The sequence below is a fragment of the Tupaia chinensis genome, unplaced genomic scaffold, assembly GCF_000334495.1.
Source record: "Tupaia chinensis unplaced genomic scaffold, TupChi_1.0 Scaffold000039_1, whole genome shotgun sequence".
Classification (NCBI taxonomy): domain Eukaryota; kingdom Metazoa; phylum Chordata; class Mammalia; order Scandentia; family Tupaiidae; genus Tupaia; species Tupaia belangeri.
In genome coordinates, this window is record NW_006159494.1 from 2,729,640 (window position 1) to 2,750,306 (window position 20,667).

The following is a 20,667-nucleotide window of genomic DNA, read 5'->3' on the forward strand; positions in this document are numbered from 1 at the left end:
TTTTTCTTTTTTTTTTTTTTTTTTTTGCTATAGAGTGCATGCACTCACCAGAAAGACAGAGAGAGACGGAAAGACAGAAATTGAGAAATCACCCTCACCCCCTGGGGGGGATGGCTATGCCACAATCCCTTCTCCTCCATTCTCCTCTCGGGATCTTGGACACACAGGCACACGCGCCCGGCATGAGTTTAAGCCACCAGGTCTGGGACTCAAACCACGGTTGACTACATGGGAGTCCAGCGACATAGCCATTACACCAACTGCTGGTCCTTCCCATGGTTTTTCTATTGAGCACTAATTTTGTCAAGTGTCAGGTATTAACAAATAAAGAATATTTTTAACATGGGATCATCTCTTGGGGGAACCTAGGCTTAAAGGACAACCATATTCTATGGTTTCTTCTTTATAGAAAATCAGGATACATTCATAATGAGGAAAAAATTATGTAAAAGAAAATACATGGAGACCAGAGGAAGGTTGATATGTAAGTGGTGAGTGTAGAGAGAATAGAGTTCCATCATTCCTCTGGAGCTTGGGTGTACGCCATTGTCCTGTATGTATGATCATTGGATGAACTATGGAAGTAGAGGCTCAAGCATCCCATTGGACCCACAGACTTCTTTCCTGACACTTACTTCTAATCATTGGTGGTAGTAGAGAGTTGGCCTGAGATTCCCCGTGCCCTATAGGCTATACCATATACAGCTCTATCAAAATGATTCAAGAAAAATACTCTCTCAAATTGAGTGAGAATACATGCCTTTCTCCACTCCTCAATCATATTTTCTACAGCCACCAGAAACATCAGAAGAATCTGACTCCATCACGTTTCAGAATTCTTTTTCCACAGTCCTCCTCTGAACTGCATTAAGCAATTAACTCTAGTATTTATTGGCTTTGACTTTATTCGTGTTGTTGGAAAGTAAGTGGCTTTATTGAATATTGAGCCATTTAATCTGCAGATACAGGAGACAGTTCTTTTAGTAACTTTACTTGATGTCTTGCAGTATCAAACAAGGCTCAACTTTTTATGAGAAAACTATAGTTGAGAGTTGGGCCTTTTATCTGCTGGAATTCTTTTGCTTGCAAGTCATGAAAACAAATAAACAACTTTAGCTGAAACAAGAGAAACTGATATTTTAGATGATATTAGAAATCCATCCTTCTTATATCCTCTACCTCCAACACTCATATGAGCTCCATTTCCAAGTGTTTCTCTTGGTCTGTTTCACAACTCCATCATAATCCAATCATAAGAGGAGAAAACATTGAAGAATAAGATATACTTCCTCATTTAAAGCCATCTCCTTGAATTTATAATTAAAATTCTGCTTCTTTTGCCTTAGTCAGAAACTGAGCAATCAGCAATAATGAGCCAGGTATCTAGAAAATGCTGTTTATTGACATAACAATTGATTTTGCAAATATTCGGAGGTCCTATTATTGAGAAATAAGGAGAAAATGGTTATAAAGTACAACTTTAAGTCTCTATTTCAGGGGAAAATAACCATTCATTAAATATTTATAGCCATGGAGCTTATTTGCATTTGTATAAAGCTTCCATCTGAGGTCTGCAATAAATTTTTGTTTTTTCTCAGTGATGCCATGTGTGGGAAGTTGTTCTGTCAAGGTGGGTCAGATAATTTGCCCTGGAAAGGACGTATAGTAACTTTCCTTACATGTAAAACGTTTGATCCTGAAGACAAAGATGAAGAAATAGGCATGGTGGCCAATGGAACCAAGTGTGGAAAAAATAAAGTAAGTCAAAATTGTGACTTTCACTTGAAATGTATGTTTTGTTTTGTTTTGTTTTGTTTTGTTTTGTTTTGTTTTGTTTTGTTTTGTTTTGTTTTGTTTTGTTTTGTTTTGTTTTGTTTTGTTTTGTTTTGTTTTGTTTTGTTTTGTTTTGTTTTGTTTTGTTTTGTTTTGTTTTGTTTTGTTTTGTTTTGTTTTGTTTTGTTTTGTTTTGTTTTGTTTTGTTTTGTTTTGTTTTGTTTTGTTTTGTTTTGTTTTGTTTTGTTTTGTTTTGTTTTGTTTTGTTTTGTTTTGTTGTTTGTTTCTCAATTACTCACTAGTTGCTTTATTCCCAGTTATTGGGTTTACTATGTCTTGATATGATAACTAGAAACTTGATTTAGAAACACTATGAGCAATTTATAGATGGTGGCGAGCCAAGTGAACAGTAAGAACAACCACTGCTGTTAACATTCTCAAGCATTATGGTGAAATTTGGAAATCACTGGCTCTCATAGATATGATTTCAAGAGTAATACAGTCAGGTTGAAAACACAGCGGTATATGTTTTATTTTCCAAGACAGAGTCTAGAAGCTCACTAAAAGTGCTGGGGTGTGGGACACTGGATTTAGCCAATGGTTTTGTATGGCTATTAACAGTATATAAGGACCTCAGAATCTCAGGCATGAGTACTACTTAGAGCCAGTATGTGAGTTTTGATAATAAGGTTCATCTCCCATAGAGATTAAAATTACCCTATTTATTGCACTAATATATTTATATGACTCAAATGTTACCTTTATTTTTCATTCTGGTAAAACCAATCCTGAAAATATCTCATTTACTTATCCTGTTTTGTCTATTTACATGTATACTTATGTATATTAAGTCTAAAATTATCTGTGTAATGGTATGTAGGTATTGGTTATAAAATTTTTTGGAAAGTCAATATAAAAAAGTAAATGAAATTGGCATGGCCTCTGAGCCTATGGAGCTGGAAATACATTTATAAAAGTTTATAAATGTATTTCTTTATAAACTTTATAAAAGTTTATAAAGTATATAAAAGTTTATAAATGTTGCTGACTTCAAATTGAAATATTACTTCTTTCCTCTTAGAGGTACTCATGAAATGTAATCTTTTTCTCTCCCTCATGTTTCTTGAAATATATGCAAAAATCAAAGGAAGAAATTGCACATCAAGTAGAAGTCCTAAATTGGATTTTCAAGGTTTTAGATGCTAAGACCTTCATGTTTTCTAGCTGAAGCTTTTAAAGACATTAAGACATCATCTATGACCTGGCATGAGTGTTGTCTTGCTTTGTTTTAAGAGAAGAGATGCACTTGGATTAAAGCAGAATTTTGGTATTTCTGAATTCCCTGGCATTAAGAACAGTAAAATTATTGCTCATTTATTTTTTAAAAATATTCATTTTATTTAATTTCAGTCATTGTTATCATTTTTTTTTTATTTGACCAGAGAAAGAGAAACAGAGAGGGAAAGGGAGAAAGCAAGATGCCAGGTCCAGGATTCAAAGTGCAGTTGACCATCTGGGAGTCCAGTACCTTAACAACCATGCCACCTGCCGGTCCCTATTATTGCTCATTTCTTAACTTCTTATTTTTGTTTTAATTGCCAGAGGGTGTATGCACTCACCAGATAGGAACAAAAAGAGAGAGAGAGAGGAAGAAAAGTACTTCCTGATGGAGTATGGTCATGTCTTCTCCATTTGTCATCCTGTTGGGATTTTTGGCCTGCAAACACACGTGCCCAACATGTTTTTGAAACCACCAGGGCCGGGATTTAGATCATGGTTGTCCATGTGGAAATCTGGTTCCCTTAACCGCTATGAGGGCCAGCCCTCTTAATTTCCTGTATAGTCATCGCTTCTGAGATACAGAGTGGTTTGATTTTTTAAATAGATAATGTTTAGTTAGAATGTATCAATCTTTTTGTTTAGTTTATCTAAGGTACGAATTTGACCAAAAGAATCCATCTTCATTTCCCTCCCATTGCACCTCATACCCCACATGACATTTGAACAATAAAGAGGATTATTTGTCTTTACCTCCTCAAAAACCATTCCATGCCAGAGCCATCTATTAGCCTCTGGACATTGGAGCTTTCTCAGTTTCATCCAGAGATGTCATTTCAAGGCTTGTAATTCTTTAATGTTTTTTTGGACCTTTACTTCTCTCAGTTATTCAATTATCCTATTTTTCTTCTCAGGTATAACCACACCTAGTCATTATCAAAGATATATAATTGGTTCTTGACTGTACAATGTTTTCAAAAACTTTTTTTTATGATTCTTGCCACACTGGAGTCTTAGTTCATATGCTAAATCAGTTAAGATGTTTTAGCCTGCAGAGGAACAGAAAAACAACTAAAATTGAGTTAAACAGTTAAGACATTTGCATAATTGTAAGTGCAGAGCTGGAGGAATACAGTTAATTCGTGCAGTCATCATTTAGGACCCAGCCTTCTACCACCTGAGTGCTGGCATATCCATTCTGACTGCCACATTCATGGTCCAAGACTGCTAACACCTTACAGATAGTAATTTCTTTTTTTTTTTTTTTCTTTTCTTTGCAGAGATTTTTGCTATAGGGTACGTACGCTCACCAGAAAGATAGAGAGATAGAAAATGAGAAATCACCCCCCAGGAGGGATGGCCATGCCACAGTCCCCTGTCCTTCATTCTCCTTTTGGGATCTGGGCACGCACACACATGTGCCCGATGTGAGTTTAAGCCACAGGGTCCAGGACTTGAACCAGAGTTGACTACATAGGAGTCTAGCAACATAGCCATTATGCCAGCTGCTGGTCCCCAGGTAGTAATTTCTGCAGAGGCAGAAAATATTGGGTTGTTAGAAAAGTCATAATGCATTTTGCATAGAAAAAAAAAAACCTGAAAAATATGCCATGTGTTTTCTGATGACCCAATAAAAGATCTCCTTTGGGGCCAGCAGATGGCGGAGAACTTATGTTATTTAACTCCCACATGGCTGACTGTGGTTCGAGTCTCAGACTTTATGGCTTAAAACTCATGCCAGGTGAGTGTGTGAGTGTGCTCAAGATCCCAGAGGAAAACAGAGAAGGGATTGTGACATGGTCAACCGGGAGCGTGATTTCTCACTGCTCTTTCACTGTCTTTGTCTCTGTCCGGAAAACAGAGAAGGGATTGTGACATGGTCATCTGGGAGCGTGATTTCTCACTTCTCTTTCACTGTCTTTGTCTCTGTCACTGTCTTTCTCCATCTCTAGCCACCACATGTACCCTAAGGCAAAAAAAAAAAATTAGATTTCCTTCATACATCTTTTCTTGAGTGAAGAAATTTTTGTTAGGACCATCTTTCCTTGTAGATCTGACATTATTTTTTGTTGCACAGAATTTTATCATCCTCCCATTCCTAAGCTAATACCTGACAAAGTAAAAGCAATTGCCATAGTCGGCCCATGTTCATTAAAATTTACCCTTGGAACTAGGAGACACTGTGAAGCACACATGTGTCCATCTCGGTAATAAAGTCAAAGCACACACGTGTCCATCATGCTAATAAAGTCATATATCTGTAGCAAATAATACTTTGTCATTAGAACATAAGCTTAAATATATTTGGACCCATATTGGTGAAATTTTCACACTTACCTTTAGCAGTAGAACACTTTAAGGAAAGCCATACGAAGAAGTCCAAAAGCACATACTAAATAGAAGCAGAATTCCTCTAGAAAAGGTAGGCTGTGGGAAGGACATCAGATTGCAAGCCTGTAGCCACCTCTGTGTTCCTTAAAGCAGTTTTCAAAATTGTTTCCTTTGCTAATTATTAATGCACACCAGCAATTATTCCTTCAGTAATATTTAATAAATTACCCTTTTGTGCTTAACACTAAGAAGTTGTCAGACTTAGTATATTTTAGCGCTCCAAAATGGGTAGGTACTTAATAAACGATAGGCACTCTGCTAACAATAAAGAGAAAAATAGCAATGCTACTTATTTTTACACAAATAGTAATTATTTTACTATTGCCCATGATGTAGTATCAGCATATATTTTCCACAATTTTTGATTGGAGTGGTAGCCCAGTAATGCTCAGTGCAGTTTTAAGTACCAGTGCTGGGTTAAAGCTGTGGATTAAGGGAATGACCTATGAGGACTAAAGTAAGGAAGTCTTCCTTAAGTAGGGCTTCTAAGTGATGCTGGATCCATATGGAAGATGGTTCTCCAGTTAACCTGTAGTTGGTGGGCACTCGTGCCCGTAATTCAGTGGCAGGGTTAGGGAGATTATTGAGTGAGTCCTTGGTGAAGGTGCTTATCTTTGTCTCTCTCATCTCTCACTTTCATGAGAAAAATAAGTAAGTAAACTTTTTTTAAAAATCCTGATTTTATCTTTCATTTTTAAAAGAATGTGACTTTCATTTTCAAAAGGCTGTGACTTCGCTAATAAAAGGTTAAGTGTGGGCTGACTCCATGGCACAACTAAACTAGATCCATGCAAAAGATCACAGCTTCAGTTTCTTGGTCAACTTGTACATGAGACGTGTATACTCATGGTCTTGGCCAGCGAGGAAGCTTGGGGAACCACATAGTTGAATGAACCCCTTTTAAGAGTGCTTAATTTATTGATTTTACTCTTTCTCTCTCTCACTCACATAAAAGAAATAAACTTTGAAAAAAGGATAAATCTGAGGCAGAGGATAAATGAATAAGTCTAAATGTAAAGCAGTAATGGTGATTTTGAGTCCCAAAGAGTCTGCTATTTGTAGATCTGAAACCACTGGACATTTACGTGAGCTTCACCTTTTCCACACCACTTTCAGGTGTGCATTAATGCAGAATGTGTGGATATTGAGAAAGCCTACAAATCAACCAATTGCTCTTTGAAGTGCAAAGGACATGCTGTAAGTTTTTGAAAATATGTTTTTCTAAGCTTGCTGATTTTAAGTAATTCTAAGTCAGTTGTGATGAAGTTAAAGTAGTGATTTTAACATTAAATGACTAGAATTATTAAATTTGTGTAAACCTTTAGGAGCACAGTTTAATGAGACATTTCTGAAAACCCATTACTGAAATCCCTAGTATTGATTCATACCGTATATAGACAGATGAAAGCTTGCTAAGGTTATTCAGGGGTTATTCCTGTTTCAGAATGGACTTTTTTTTTTTCTAGATGAATAGTGCCTTAAGTCTGTGGTCAGTCTAGTGGGGAAACTAATAGGATCATTGCTCCTGCAGGTGTGTGACCACGAGCTCCAGTGTCAGTGTAAAGAAGGGTGGGCCCCTCCCGACTGTGAGGACTCCTCCATGGTCTTCCGTAGGTAACATTTTATATCTAGCCTGTGAAAATTGCTCTCTTCTCCCAAGCGTTTATCTTTATTGTATAAGATTTCATCATCACTTTCCTCTCCTCTTAGTGTTCTTGTTTTGAAGGCATTAAATCCACAATGTTAATCCCAAAATCTCTAACAACTTTTTAACATTTTCTATCTCCTTATGATTTTATTCTACTTATAAAAAGATCTTTTCAAATTATATATTTGTGTTGTTATTTTAATTTCCCATCTTGTCTTGCTTTGTGATCATTCTATTTTCATTGCAGCTTCTATTTAATGGGCAGATATAATATCCTCATAAAACTCACTAAGAATATGACAGATTATTTTCGTAGGTTAAGTTCTGTTTTCTGAATCATCTCTAGTTGTTTTGATTTGGATTGTTCTGTTTTTCATCTGGTTGCTTGCATTTCCTTGTGCTGTATTTGTTTCGGAAATGTGATCCACAGCTGAATGGGGGATTAGGTTGACCTGAACTGGTTCACATGGGTTTCCTTTGCAGTTTTTGTGTGTTTGTTATACCTGTCAATACCATTCCTGAGCTAGCTGTGAGCTTCCTTAGTAAGCAGACAGGTCTCCCTACAGATCACGGGGACGGGGGGCACAGAAGGGACTGAGTGTGGACCCTCACTTCAAATTGCAATGGTGAAGAGTGCTTTACTGTGAGAAAATAGTTCCTCATTGTATTTCCCTTTCCAAAGAGCTACTTTTGCTCTCTCCTGGACTCTTCTCCCCTCTGATCTACTATGGGGATCTGGAATAAACCTTTGTCTTCTGACTACTGCATCCTCCATTGCTTCTGGAAAGCAATTCTCAGGACTTTGTCTTAGGAGTATAAACTAATCTTGTTTCATATTCATAGGGGATAGGGGAAGAGACGTAGATGGGGATGGACCTGAATGAACCAGTGTCCCCAAATCAGATTCTTTGTTAGGCTTTCCAAGAAAGAATAGCATTTAATTCAGACATTTGGGCTACAGTTTATTATATTTCTGATTACCTAAATGTCTTATCTTTCTAAAGTTTATAAAGCTTTATCATTTTGTCTAGTGCTTTGTGATTTTACACACACACACACACACACACACACACACACACATTCTATTTAGGACTTGTCATGTATTTGGGTAGGCTGGTGTATAGATGCATGAACATACTCAACTACTTTAATTAGAAACCCTAAATCATTTCAGTGCACACAAAAATCTTTTAAACTACGACTTCCCTCTTCCTGAATTCTTTATTATGATTCATCTATTGATTTGCTACATCAACTTCATGAGTAATTTTAATCTTTCTAAGCTGCATTTACTGGGATTTATTTATGTTGCTAAGCTGAAAAACTCCATAGCATGTTGGATTGAATTGGATTTTTGTAATCACAGTTTTACTTTATTAACTCTATTAAAGTAGATACTAATATTTAATGTCAAAAAAAAGCCAGACTGATTTCTGTAGTTGATGTTAAATAAATCTTTTTAAAAAATTGTTTTGTTTTTGCCTAAAAGCTTTTATAGTTATTGCTTAATGAAAACGAATCATCATTCTATGAGTGTTCTATTTCTATTATGTTGTTAGTAAGTAAGATCTTTTGAATTGAGGATTTGAGTCCTTCACTTCAAGGAATATTCCTAGTACTATAAACCTTAAAATAGATTATTTTCATCTTTCTAGTTTCTTATTTAGAAATACAAATTATTTACATGAATTATCTCCACTATGTATCCTCTATATTCTTATTTTCTCATTGAACTTTTCCTGTTAATGCTGACAAAATCTTCCAAGATGATTCTGTACATCATATAGTGATGGCACTATTATCACTCTTATTTATTACTAATAATGACATTTATAAATGTTCAGTGGCAAGTTTGTGTTTCTTTGAAACTTTTTCATATTAATCTATTGTTTTCTCTTGCTTCATACCTACTTTTTTTCATAGTTTATGCTTTTATTGAGAACCCTAATTTACTTTGATTACAATATTGTCTGAAGGGGGGACCAGCAGTTAGCGTAATGGCTATGTTGCTGGACTCCCACGTAGTCGACCGCAGTTAGAGTCCCGGACCCGGTGGCTTAAACTCACGCCGGGCACGTGTGCGTGCGTGCCCAAGATCCCGAGAGGAGAATGGAGGAGAAGGGATTGCGGCATGGCCATCCCCTCTGGAGGGTGATTTCTCGCTTTCTATCTCTCTGTCTCTCTCTGTCTGGCGAGCATATGTGCCCTATAGCAAAAACCTCTCAAAAAAAATATTGTCTGAAGGCATACATTCTGTATATATTCCATTTCTATCCATTATACCTAATCTTATAAAAGAACGATAACTGTTTGCATTGCTCTTCAGACTTGTACCTTCTGGCTTCTCATGGCTTCAGATTACTATAAGAGAAATGAATTTTTGAGTTAGGAAAAGATTACATTATAGTCATTTCTTAGAATAGCTGGTAGAAGAAAAAAATAACATATAGATGAAGGAACATTTGTTTAAAAATCATTCCCCAGTTTGCAAGTTCACCTAACTTCTTTTCTGTCTGTAGTAATTGCAGTACAAAACAATCATCAGTGGGACACTCAAGTTATGTCTCTATCAGATCCCTTTCTCTCCCATTAGGTCCTTATTTGCTACAGAAATATACGTCCAAGGCTTCAGTTCCATGTTTTTTTCTGTTTTATTCCAAGAATGCATTTCAAAAATGCTTTATTCTTTCTCTGTCCTCCTCCTCCTCACCCCATCTTCTCTACTTATCTCCTCAGTCATTCATTTTCTATCACAAACATCTTCACTTCTAGGAATTCTCAGTAAGATGGTGTTTTACCTGTGCATATGAAACGTTTCATATATATTTCCACTTTGTCTAAATAGTAATGTCACAATCATGATCCAAATACATGATTATTTTACTGGCTACGAGAGATCTTCCAGGGAATGCATGTTCATTAGGAACAGGATAGATGGGATTTATAGTAAATAAAGAATAAATAAAGGTATTTGTAAAAAATAGAGTGGTGTGATGTGTAGATGTGAACTTCTCATATCCTGAGAGTGTCTGTTCTCTTTATTGCAGACTTCTCTATTGTGGTTGGGGTGTTGTTCCCGCTGGCGGTCATCTTTGTGGTGGTTGCTATAGTGATCCGGCACCAAAGCACCAGAGGAATGCATAAGAAAGTTCAGAGGTGAGTCTGTATCTTGCTTTGGATGCTTCCCCTCCCCCCTTGGTACTGATAAATTCAAGACTATGACCTCACCTCTCAAATTTAATTTTGGTTTACTTCATATATTCAAAAGACACAAAAATACAGTCTTCTTGCACGACAGGCTAGGAATCTCTTTTACTGAGAAAGCTTTCACAGCAAATGTATGTTTTACAACAAATATATGTTTTTCTTCTATCATCATTTTTCACATTTTGCATAAGAATACAGTATCTTGTATTTATTGGTCGCTATGTGACAAAGACTGTTTCAAGCTATCTCATTAGTCTTCATAAGAACTTCATAGGTATTCACTATTCTTTCTATTTTATAGATAAACTGTTACATATTTATAACAATTCTGCAAGGTTAGGGACTTCATATTTGTATGGATGTGGAAGTTAAAAGAAATGCGTTTACAGTCTTGCAAAGTAAGTGATGGAGCCTTGATTTGCATCTAGGCTGTTTGTCTTATACACATCCTCTTGACACAACAGTACTTTTTAGCACTTTTAAAGACTGACATACTCAGTAATCATGGGTTTCTAATAAATAGGGAATGAATACTATAAATCATGAAGGAGATGACATCATTTAAATAAATCTTGGGTTAAATACCATCACTATTGGGAATCAGGGCTCTCAGAACAGATATTACTGGTGGTAATTATGAATCACAGGACAATGAGGGAGGCTAACTGAGAACTAAAAGTTAAGAAATGTCCTAGGGGGTCAGATAAAAACCCAGTCAACAACAAAGGATGACAGAATGAGCGAAGGAATTTGGTAATCTTTTATTGTGTTCCTCCATCGTGTGGAAACGCCCATCATGTAAATCAGTATATATGGTATCTTCTCACTTACAGGCCCCTAACAGCCTCTGGCACCAGGCCACGCAAACAGAGGAGGAAACCCCAGGCAGTGAAGAGTGTTCAATCCCAACAGGTAAACACTGATTTGTGCTGTGTTTTCCACAGCCCTCCTGTGATTTTCTCATTCCTGTATTGTGACTAGCTGTCTGTCATTGGTACTCAGCAGTATTTTACAAGTCTGCTCCATTGATTAGTATGTAGCAAGGATTGTGAGCTCCTAACTATGTGTTCAGAAACTTCCATTTCCCCCTTTGTTAAATGCAACAGAGAATCCTTAAAATACAGAGAATAAGACAACAGTGAGGGTAGATGCTGGATGTTTGTCTCTTTCTGTCTCTGCCTTGTTCTCTCTGATTCTAGATTGATTCCTTATTCCACTGGTATATTTCCCTATAGAGGCAATAACATGTACATATGTTTGATAATGTGTATAATATGTGTAACCTTTACTATTCTGGTTGTGTTCTTTAAATTTCGAGATTTTCAGCTGAAGTTGGTTAATAATAATATCAGTAATAATGTTTTTAATGAAGACATTAAATGTACCAACTGGGTCATGGGACTTTCTGTGTCTTTTATTTTAATTTTAATTTTTATTATCATCATAATCTTCTTTATATTACATTGGATTACATATAACTTTACAGTGTATTACAGTATTTTTTCCAAAGGGAATGCCATGCATGTCAGTCAATACAGAGACATTAATCTCCCCACTTCATCATTCAATATCTTTTCTATGTTTTTCCCAATCATCATTATTATTATTCTAGTTATTTTTTAAAACAGTCAATCACTATTTCTCATTTTGCTTGTAAAAAGACTTTACCCATCATGAAATACTTCTCAGACCAATCCAGTTGAGAATACTATACATGTCATCATCAACAGGTAATAAGCCATATCTGTTTTTCACTAACATCCTGCCTCTCTATTGTTCTCTTGCTATCTTTCTCTATCCTCTTCTTTTCACTTCCCCCTCAGTCCACCTGGTGTCCGGAACTACTGGCCGGCTCGATCCGGTTTGCGGGTGGGGTGGGGTGGAAGTTCGCCTTAAAGTCCTAGACAACCAACCTGGGGTCCAAGGAGGAGGAACCGGGATTTTCTGTGTCTTGATGTCAGCTTGATTCTAAGTTCTCTCATGCCTGGAACAGACTATTAATGTAGAGATGTACTTAGAAAACTGATTATTTTATTTAAAAATATTATATATATATTTTATGCTATTGACATGGACTTATCTCTGAATTATATGTGTGCACCTAAACCAAAGCAATGAAATATACTTTTAGAATATTTTCATGGGTAGGCTAATAACTTCTCTAATTTTGAAAATGACTTAATCATTTTCATGAAGCACACCTATATACTATATATATTCACACACACAAATATAATTTTCCTCTTTAGATGAGTCATATGAAGCTCCATGTATCTGATCTTCCAATGGAAGGAAATGAGCCTCCAGCTTCTTTTGTGAGTTAACACATTTTTTTAAATGCCTCCCTCGTCTAACCTTAAGGAAATGTTAATGAAAGACATAACCTACAATGTCCAATTATTTCTTCAGAAGAATGTTAAAGAGTGTGAAAATATTTATATAAAATATAAATTCTCCTGTAAGACTTTTGTAAATGTGAGATGTATGCCTCTCTGTTATACTCCTGAATTTCTCCACTAAATTTGAACACCAGAGATGGGAAGCTTGTAACTCATAAGAGCAATCCAAATCTGCTTCATAGAGGATCATTATTTGGGTCAGTTCAGGCTGCTAAAACAAAAAGTAGTGTAAACTGGGTGCCCTAAACAACAAATAGCTATTCCTTACTGTTCTGGATTTTCAGAAGTCCAATAGCAAGTCACTAGTGTAATTAGTGTCTGGGGAAGTTCTCTTTTCTGACTGGTAGACAGCTGCCTTCTCTGGTATCTTCACATGGTAAAGAGAAACAGATCATGGGACCAGCAGTTAGTGTAATGGCTATGTTGCTGGACTCCCATGTAGTCGACCATGGTTCGAGTCCCAGACCTGGTGGCTTAAACTCACGCCAGGCGTGTGTGCGTGTGTGCCCAGGATTCTGAGGGGAGAATGGAGCAGAAGGGATTGTGGCATGGCTATCCTCCCCCGGGGGGAGGGGAGGTGATTTCTTGCTTTCTGTCTCTCTGTTTCTCTCTTTCTTTCTGGCAAGTGCACATGCTCTATAGCAAAAACCTCTCCAAAAAAAAAAAAAAAATGAGAGAGAAAAACAGAGAAACAGATCATTTCTCTTGTGTCTCTCCTTACTAGGGCATTAATCCTATCATGAGAGCTCCATGTTCATGACCTAATTACCTTTGAAAGGTCTTATCTCCAAAGAATATTACATTGAAATTAGATTTGTGTCCTCTCCTCACGAGTTTGTGTGGAGACACAGACGTTTCATCTGTAGTAAGCATCTGTACCACGTATCTATTGACGTGGACTTATCTCTGAATTATATGTGTACACCTTAATGAAAGCAAGGAAACACAGGTTTAAAATATCCTCATGGGTAGGTTAATAACGTCTCTAATTTTGATAATGATTTAATCTTTTTCGTGAAGCTCACCTGTTTTCAGGGCCCCATTTTTTAATTAATTTTTTTTTTCCTTTTACTAGCTAATTACAAAGCCTGATTTTCCACCACCACCGATTCCTACATCCATAACATCTTCCTCTTTCCTTGTAAGTATCAGATAGTCGCTGATGATTTTTTTGCATGTCTCTTGTGCCTAATAAGAATACTGTCTTGGGATCAGCAGATGGCATAATGGCTATGTTGCTGGACTCCCATATAGTCAACCATGGTTTGAGTCTCTGACCCAGTGGCTTAAACTCACGCTCAGCATGTGTGCATGTGTGCCCATGATCCCAAGAAGAGAATGGAGGAGAAGGGATTGTGGCATGGCCATCCCTCTGGGGAGTGATTTATTGCTTTCTGTCTCTCTGTCTCTCTCTTTCTGGCAAGCGCACACACACTATAACAAAAATCTCTTCAAAAAAAAATAATACTGTCTCTAAATTTATGGTTCTTGATTAGAACATGTGCTTCTGAGTCTAATCTGAGATATCATAGCACATTTGTCCCAGGGGTATCTGAAAATGCATGACATAATTGCTATCTGTAAATTAGAATGGGTACAGATGTTTTATTAAAAAAGAAGTGGCTCAACTGTTATATAATTTGAGAAATGATAAATGGTCATTTATCTTCTGTATGATATGAATAAAAACCTTTTTCAAAAATTATTGCATATGTAACTTTTTATTATAAATAATATCTTACTTTGTTATTTATTATACAGAGAATAAGGCCTGTTCTAAGTCACAGTTTGTTGTAGGAAGCAAGAAATGAAAAATAGACCATCTATAGGCAAACCTAAAATAAAAGCCAGGTACCTGTGAACTAAAATGTAAAATTCATTCTGAGCACGTTTCCTCATGCTTCATACACTGTTGTGAATAAATGAGAAAGAACTAACATTTAAGAACCCTTTTTTTAAAGAAATTGCTTATTTAAAAAAAAAAATTTAGAGGTTTTTGCTATAGAGCGTGTATGCTTGTCAGACAAAGACAGAGAGACAGGAAGCAAGAAATCACCCCCCCCAAGGGGGATGGCCACGCCACAATCCCTTCTCTTCCTTTCTCCTCTCAGGATTTTGGGTACACACGCACACGTGCCCAGCATGAGTTTTAAGCCACCGGGTCCAGGATGTGAACCGCAGTCTACTACATGGGAGCCCAGTGACATAACCATTATGCTAACTGCCGATCCCAGGAATTGCTTATTTTTATAGGTAAAAAAGTCAGGTACACATAGAATACTTAATTTCTAAAATGTAGTTTGTGCTACAGTGAGGGATATTAACAAGAAAAATATAGTCAGGAGAAAAATGGATGAGTTTGGGGTTGTTAAAGAGGAAGATCTACTGACTGAGTAGTTGAAATTTGAACTGCATTCTGAACATTAGACAGAATTTAAATGAGTGAAGAGGAGGTAAGGAAATCAATATAGCTAACAATGGGAAACACATGGCATTTCTGATGACCTACCATGTTGGTTTCTTTTTTATTTTATTATTTTTTTTGTATCTCATATAGCATGAAGACCCAAAAGCACTTCCTTCTACTGTTTTAAAGGATAAACCAATGTCTTCACCTAAGGTAAGAGATCCACAAACTATTATCATATTTTTTTGTGCCTATTACTAAGGAGAGAAGGTCCAAACATATTTTCTTAGAAGTTCACTAAACATAATTTTGTATGATTGTTAGAGGGGTGCTAACATGAATGTCTAACTTTTGAGTTTGACCAACAACAAAGAAGAAAGAGGAAAATGGAAGGGTCTAAGCGAGAAAGCTATGGTGACCTTTATCTTCATTTTCTCAGAAATGTTCATTCAGAATGGTGAGAATGGAGGAAATGTACAGAATGACTACCCAGTTTTATTTAACTCTTCTCCTGGTCCTTACCTTGCCTATAAAATGCTAATTACTAAGATTTGTACTTTAACCCCACTGTAGTATTTTTCCCACCTTTGGTTCATACCCTACCATGTTTCCACTTCAGTTGATGTATTGAATAACCTACAAAGTAGGAAGAGTGATCTCAGGGAATTCATTTTAGTTTCTTAATAGCTCAAAGTTACATAATGTAGGATATTTAAATTTTTAGGAAAAATGGATTATTGAAGAGTTTTATCTTTTTTAGGACTCAAATCCAAAAGTCTGAGACAGCAACTAAGCAGGGATTGAGGGGTAAATGATCAGCTTGGAAGACTATACAATCTGGATGGAAGAGAAATATACTTATTTTCTCAATGCTATTCACTCTTGATACTCAAGGAGATGGACATTTCCTGATTCATGTTATATTTCAAAGAGATTAAACAAAATTTTTCAAGAGAGATGTACTTTTGAGACTCTTTATATGAATTTATAATTTCTGTTCTTTATATTCGGGGGGAGAAAGGAGAAACTAAAGAAATATCTATAAAGTGGAAATCTCTAATTAGATTTTCCCGCTCACTACATTTTTTTTCACTTTGATGTTGACTTATATTTGTTAAAATATTTGAACACCTTAATTTTCTTATTTGGTAGTAATTAACTCACCTTTTAAACAAACAAAAAAATAGAAATTGGTAAGAATGGGGAATAAATTGTATATTTATTATTAAATGGGTAGCAACAATCTGAATTTTCCAACCATTAACTCATTGAATTAGAACCCTCAGTTAAGAAGAAAAATGTGTAAATATTCTGCTTTATATATTTATATAATGTATCTCTTTACTATATTATCTTCTTTTTTTTTTTTTGAGAGGTTTTTGCTATAGGGTACATGCACTCACCAGAAAGACAGAGACAGAGAGACAGAAAGCAAGAAATCACCCCCCAGGGGGGATGACCATGCTGCAATTCTTCTCCATTCTCCTCTCGGGATCTTGGGCACGCACGCACATGCACCCAGCGTGAATTTAAGCCACTGGATCCTGGACTTGAACCTCGGTTGACTACATGTGAGTCCAGCAACATAGCCATTACACTAACTGCTGGTCCCTTTCCTATATTATATTCTGAAATTCTTATTAACTATGACATTTGAGTAAAACTCTATTAATTATAAAACATGTTATCATAGATATTTGTATAATTCAGTTATTGTAATGGTTAAAGTGAACCTCACTTTCTAAAATAGAGAAAGTTTTAGGTAAATAAATTAATAAAATAAGCCAGAGGTTGCATAGTGGTGACCTGTAGGTCATGTTTAGACTGCAGATATATTTTATTTGGCCTGAATGATGTGGGCTACATAGTATTTTTTGAATGTTTTGAGTTTATTGCCAATATTTAAAAATTGGGAGATCTTGTATAAACATTCAGAATCCCAACTTTTAAAAAGTAATCAGATGGTTTGTCAACATTGGAACCACATTGCTCATAGCAACCAGCAGCTTAGTTGACCAGCAGTGAAGCAAATACTGTTGGCTGCCTCCAAAATATCTCCCTTCCTTGCTTTCAGAATCTCAATTTTGTTTAACTCTTCATATTTAGGAAAGATAATCTTAGCTATATAAATTCGTAGCATTCCAAGTCAGTCATAATATTAGTTTCCTTGCCAGTGGTTGATTTAGAGGTGAGACCCCCCCCCCCCCGCCTTTTTTTTTCCCAATGAGAAAAGATCGGAGGTATTGTAGAAAGCTTCTGGGAAATATTTTCTCATTCCTTTTTCTGGACATTGCCATCTGGATACCATAGCTGGTTTTGCTGCAGCCATGCTGTGATTATGAAGACAAGGATGATATATTGAATAAGAACACAAAGATGAAAAAAATGAAATCTGGTCTTATTAATTATACCATGAAACTAGTACATCAATAACTGCTAGATTTATCTCACGTTTTGTTAGGACTTCTTTTTATATGATCAATAAATTTACTTTATTGCAAAAGCCATTTTGAGTTGAGTTTTTCTTACTTGCAACAGTCCTAGTCATAATTAAGAAAGAAGGTGCTTCAGCTACCAGGGCGCATGCGTTCTACGTGATTGTCGCTGCTACATTTTTCTTATACTTGACCTGCTTCACCCATTTCCACAACTGACATGGTCCCACAGGCCTGTCTTTTAATGAGGAACTTTGCCCACAAGAAGTTCATTTCCCCTTGTAGTGTAGGGTTTTAGATAAGCTTACTCTGGCCTCAGGAATAAAACTCAATCCCCAGCAAATTGAGTATCTATCTGTCAAATCACTCCTCATTGGAACACTCCTTTCCATGTGGAAGTTTACACAAGAACAACTTCAAAAGCACAGATTATCTGCAGTGTGAGGCTTTAGAAGATCCTGCCCTGATCTAAAATAAATTCCTATTTCTTATAAGGCCATAATCCATCTACTTGTAACTAACCTATCAATGTGGTTCTTTCTATCTTTCTTTCTTTTCTCTTGTTTCCTCTCTCTTTCTTTTCTTTTCTTTTTTTCTTTATTTGTTTGGTTTTTCTTTTATTTTCTGTTTTCATCTATAGCTTTACCTCATGGAGTGGCATATGAACATTCCTGTGGGTTCCTAAATGTCACTAAGTCCCTGATATAGAAATATCATAGACCCCCGATGGAGGTTAATAGTTAAAGGACAAGGGCAGCAAAACCTTTCTCCTATAATGAGACTTTGATCTCAAGTGCTGCCAAGTTTTCATCTGAACTGGACTGCACAACAATTTGGAAAGGGTAGAGAAGACTCTGCTTTTGCAGTCCTGTTTTCAGACTTAAATATGCAACTCACTAATGGAATTCCATTTATTTGATATTTAACTATCTCAGGTGCATCATAAACCCTACTTTTATCATTAGTAATTTCTACCTCTTCTACTATTTTTTTTAAAACAACAGATTGAGTTATGTTTTTATTCAAGTATTCTATGACCAAGAATACCACATAGTTTCTCTGAATACTTCTCGGAACCTCACCAAATTCTTGTTCTGTTGAGTTTTATAAGTATTTTTAACCGTATACCAAAAAAAAATGAAGCATGATTTAAAAAAGTTTAGTTGGTTGGGGAACCAGCAGTTAGCGTAATGGCTATGTCGCTATCCTAAATTCAGCTCAATTTTGTCCAGATTCCAAACGCACAGATATTTTGAGGTAAGTAGTTTGTGGCTTTCTAAACTTCTATAACTTGGTGTAATTTGATATATAGCAAGTGATAACTGATATAAGGAGGTAGGAGTAAATGTTTCAAATGCTCCAAAAAGATTTACGTAAAATTAAGTACTTTATTTAACAGATTTTCATAATTGCAAAAAATTGTTTTCTTTTTCCTTTCATATCAATATATAAGAGTATGATTTTAAGTAAGCATATTTGCAGGTTGAAAGATAAATAAAATTTTATTCGATTTTTAAACACTCTTCTTTGGCTCACTTTTTAATTTTATTTTAAAGTTTTTGGTTTTTTATTTTGTTCTTATTTGTTTGTTTCTCTGTTATAGGGTGTATGTGTTTTCTAGAAATGTGGGAGGAGTGAGAAATCACCCGCCAGGAGGAATGACCATACCACAGTCCCTTCTCCTTCATTCTCCTCTGGGATTTTGGGCATGCACACACATACCCAGAATGTTTATCAAGACACTAGATCTAGGACTCAAGCCACACTTGGTTATGTGGGATCCATCCACCTTAATCAGCCACACCACCTGCTGTTTTTAATAAACACATAATAATTGTACTTATTTATGGTGTACAATGTGACATTTCAGTACATCTATACATTGCATAATAATCAAATTAGGGTATTTAGCATTACCATCATCTCATGCATTTATTATTTATTTGTGAAAACATTCTGTCTGTATTTTTTCATTAATTCCCTCTTTTTATTATTATTTATTTTTTTTAGAAATTTTTTGCTATAGGGTGCCTGAGCTTGCCAGAGAGATAGAGAGACTACAAGCAAGAAATCACCCTACCCCCAGCGGAGATGTACATGCTCTAATCCCTTCTCCCCCATTCTCCTCTTGAAATTTTGGGCACATATGCACATGTACCCAGCACGAGTTTCAAGCCACCAGGCCTGGGATTTGAACAGTGGTCAGCTATGTGGGAGTTCAGTGCCTTGACTACTATGCCACCTGCTGGCCCCAAATTCCTCTTATTTATGAACATTAATTATCTGTTTAAAGTCTCTGATAGCCAGTCTTCTCAATTATTAAGATTATCTGCAGTGTGAGGCTTTAGAAGATCCTGCCCTGATCTAAAATAAATTCCTATTTCTTATAAGGCCATAATCCATCTACTTGTAACTAACCTATCAATGTGGTTCTTTCTATCTTTCTTTCTTTTCTCTTGTTTCCTCTCTCTTTCTTTTCTTTTCTTTTTTTCTTTATTTGTTTGGTTTTTCTTTTATTTTCTGTTTTCATCTATAGCTTTACCTCATGGAGTGGCATATGAACATTCCTGTGGGTTCCTGAATGTCACTAAGTCCCTGATATAGAAGTATCATAGACCCCCGATGGAGGTTAATAGTTAAAGGACAAGGGCAGCAAAACCTTTCTCCTATAATGAGACTTTGATCTCAAGTGCTGCCAAGTTTTCATCTGAACTGGACTGCACAACAATTTGGAAAGGGTAGAGAAGACTCTGCTTTTGCAGTCCTGTTTTCAGACTTAAATATGCAACTCACTAAGGGAATTCCATTTATTTGATATTTAACTATCTCAGGTGCACCATAAACCCTACTTTTATCATTAATAATTTCTACCTCTTCTACTATTTTTTTTTAAACAACAGATTGAGTTATGTTTTTATTCAAGTATTCTATGACCAAGAATACCACATAGTTTCTCTGAATACTTCTCGGAACCTCACCAAATTCTTCTTCTGTTGAGTTTTATAAGTATTTTTAACCGTATACCAAAAAAAATGAAGCATGATTTAAAAAAATTTAGTTGGTTGTAAGAGAAAATATGGGAAGGGTTATTATTTTTTACATATTGCTTTTCAAGTTGGTAATAATGAC

The 20,667-nt window shown here is 35.9% G+C and overlaps 1 protein-coding gene across 1 annotated transcript in view; it reads left to right on the forward strand.

The window, feature by feature from the left end:
• The window catches only part of ADAM28 (ADAM metallopeptidase domain 28), a 67,821-nt gene extending 51,764 nt beyond the window's left edge, over window positions 1-16,057 (forward strand). Inside the window, 9 exon segments of the mRNA XM_027772823.1 lie at window positions 1,599-1,758; window positions 6,559-6,639; window positions 6,974-7,052; window positions 10,138-10,246; window positions 11,131-11,209; window positions 12,547-12,612; window positions 13,772-13,837; window positions 15,254-15,316; window positions 15,864-16,057. Coding sequence (XP_027628624.1) covers window positions 1,599-1,758; window positions 6,559-6,639; window positions 6,974-7,052; window positions 10,138-10,246; window positions 11,131-11,209; window positions 12,547-12,612; window positions 13,772-13,837; window positions 15,254-15,316; window positions 15,864-15,884 — 724 coding nt within the window. The 3' untranslated portion in view covers window positions 15,885-16,057.
• Window positions 16,058-20,667: the final 4,610 nt, after the last annotated feature.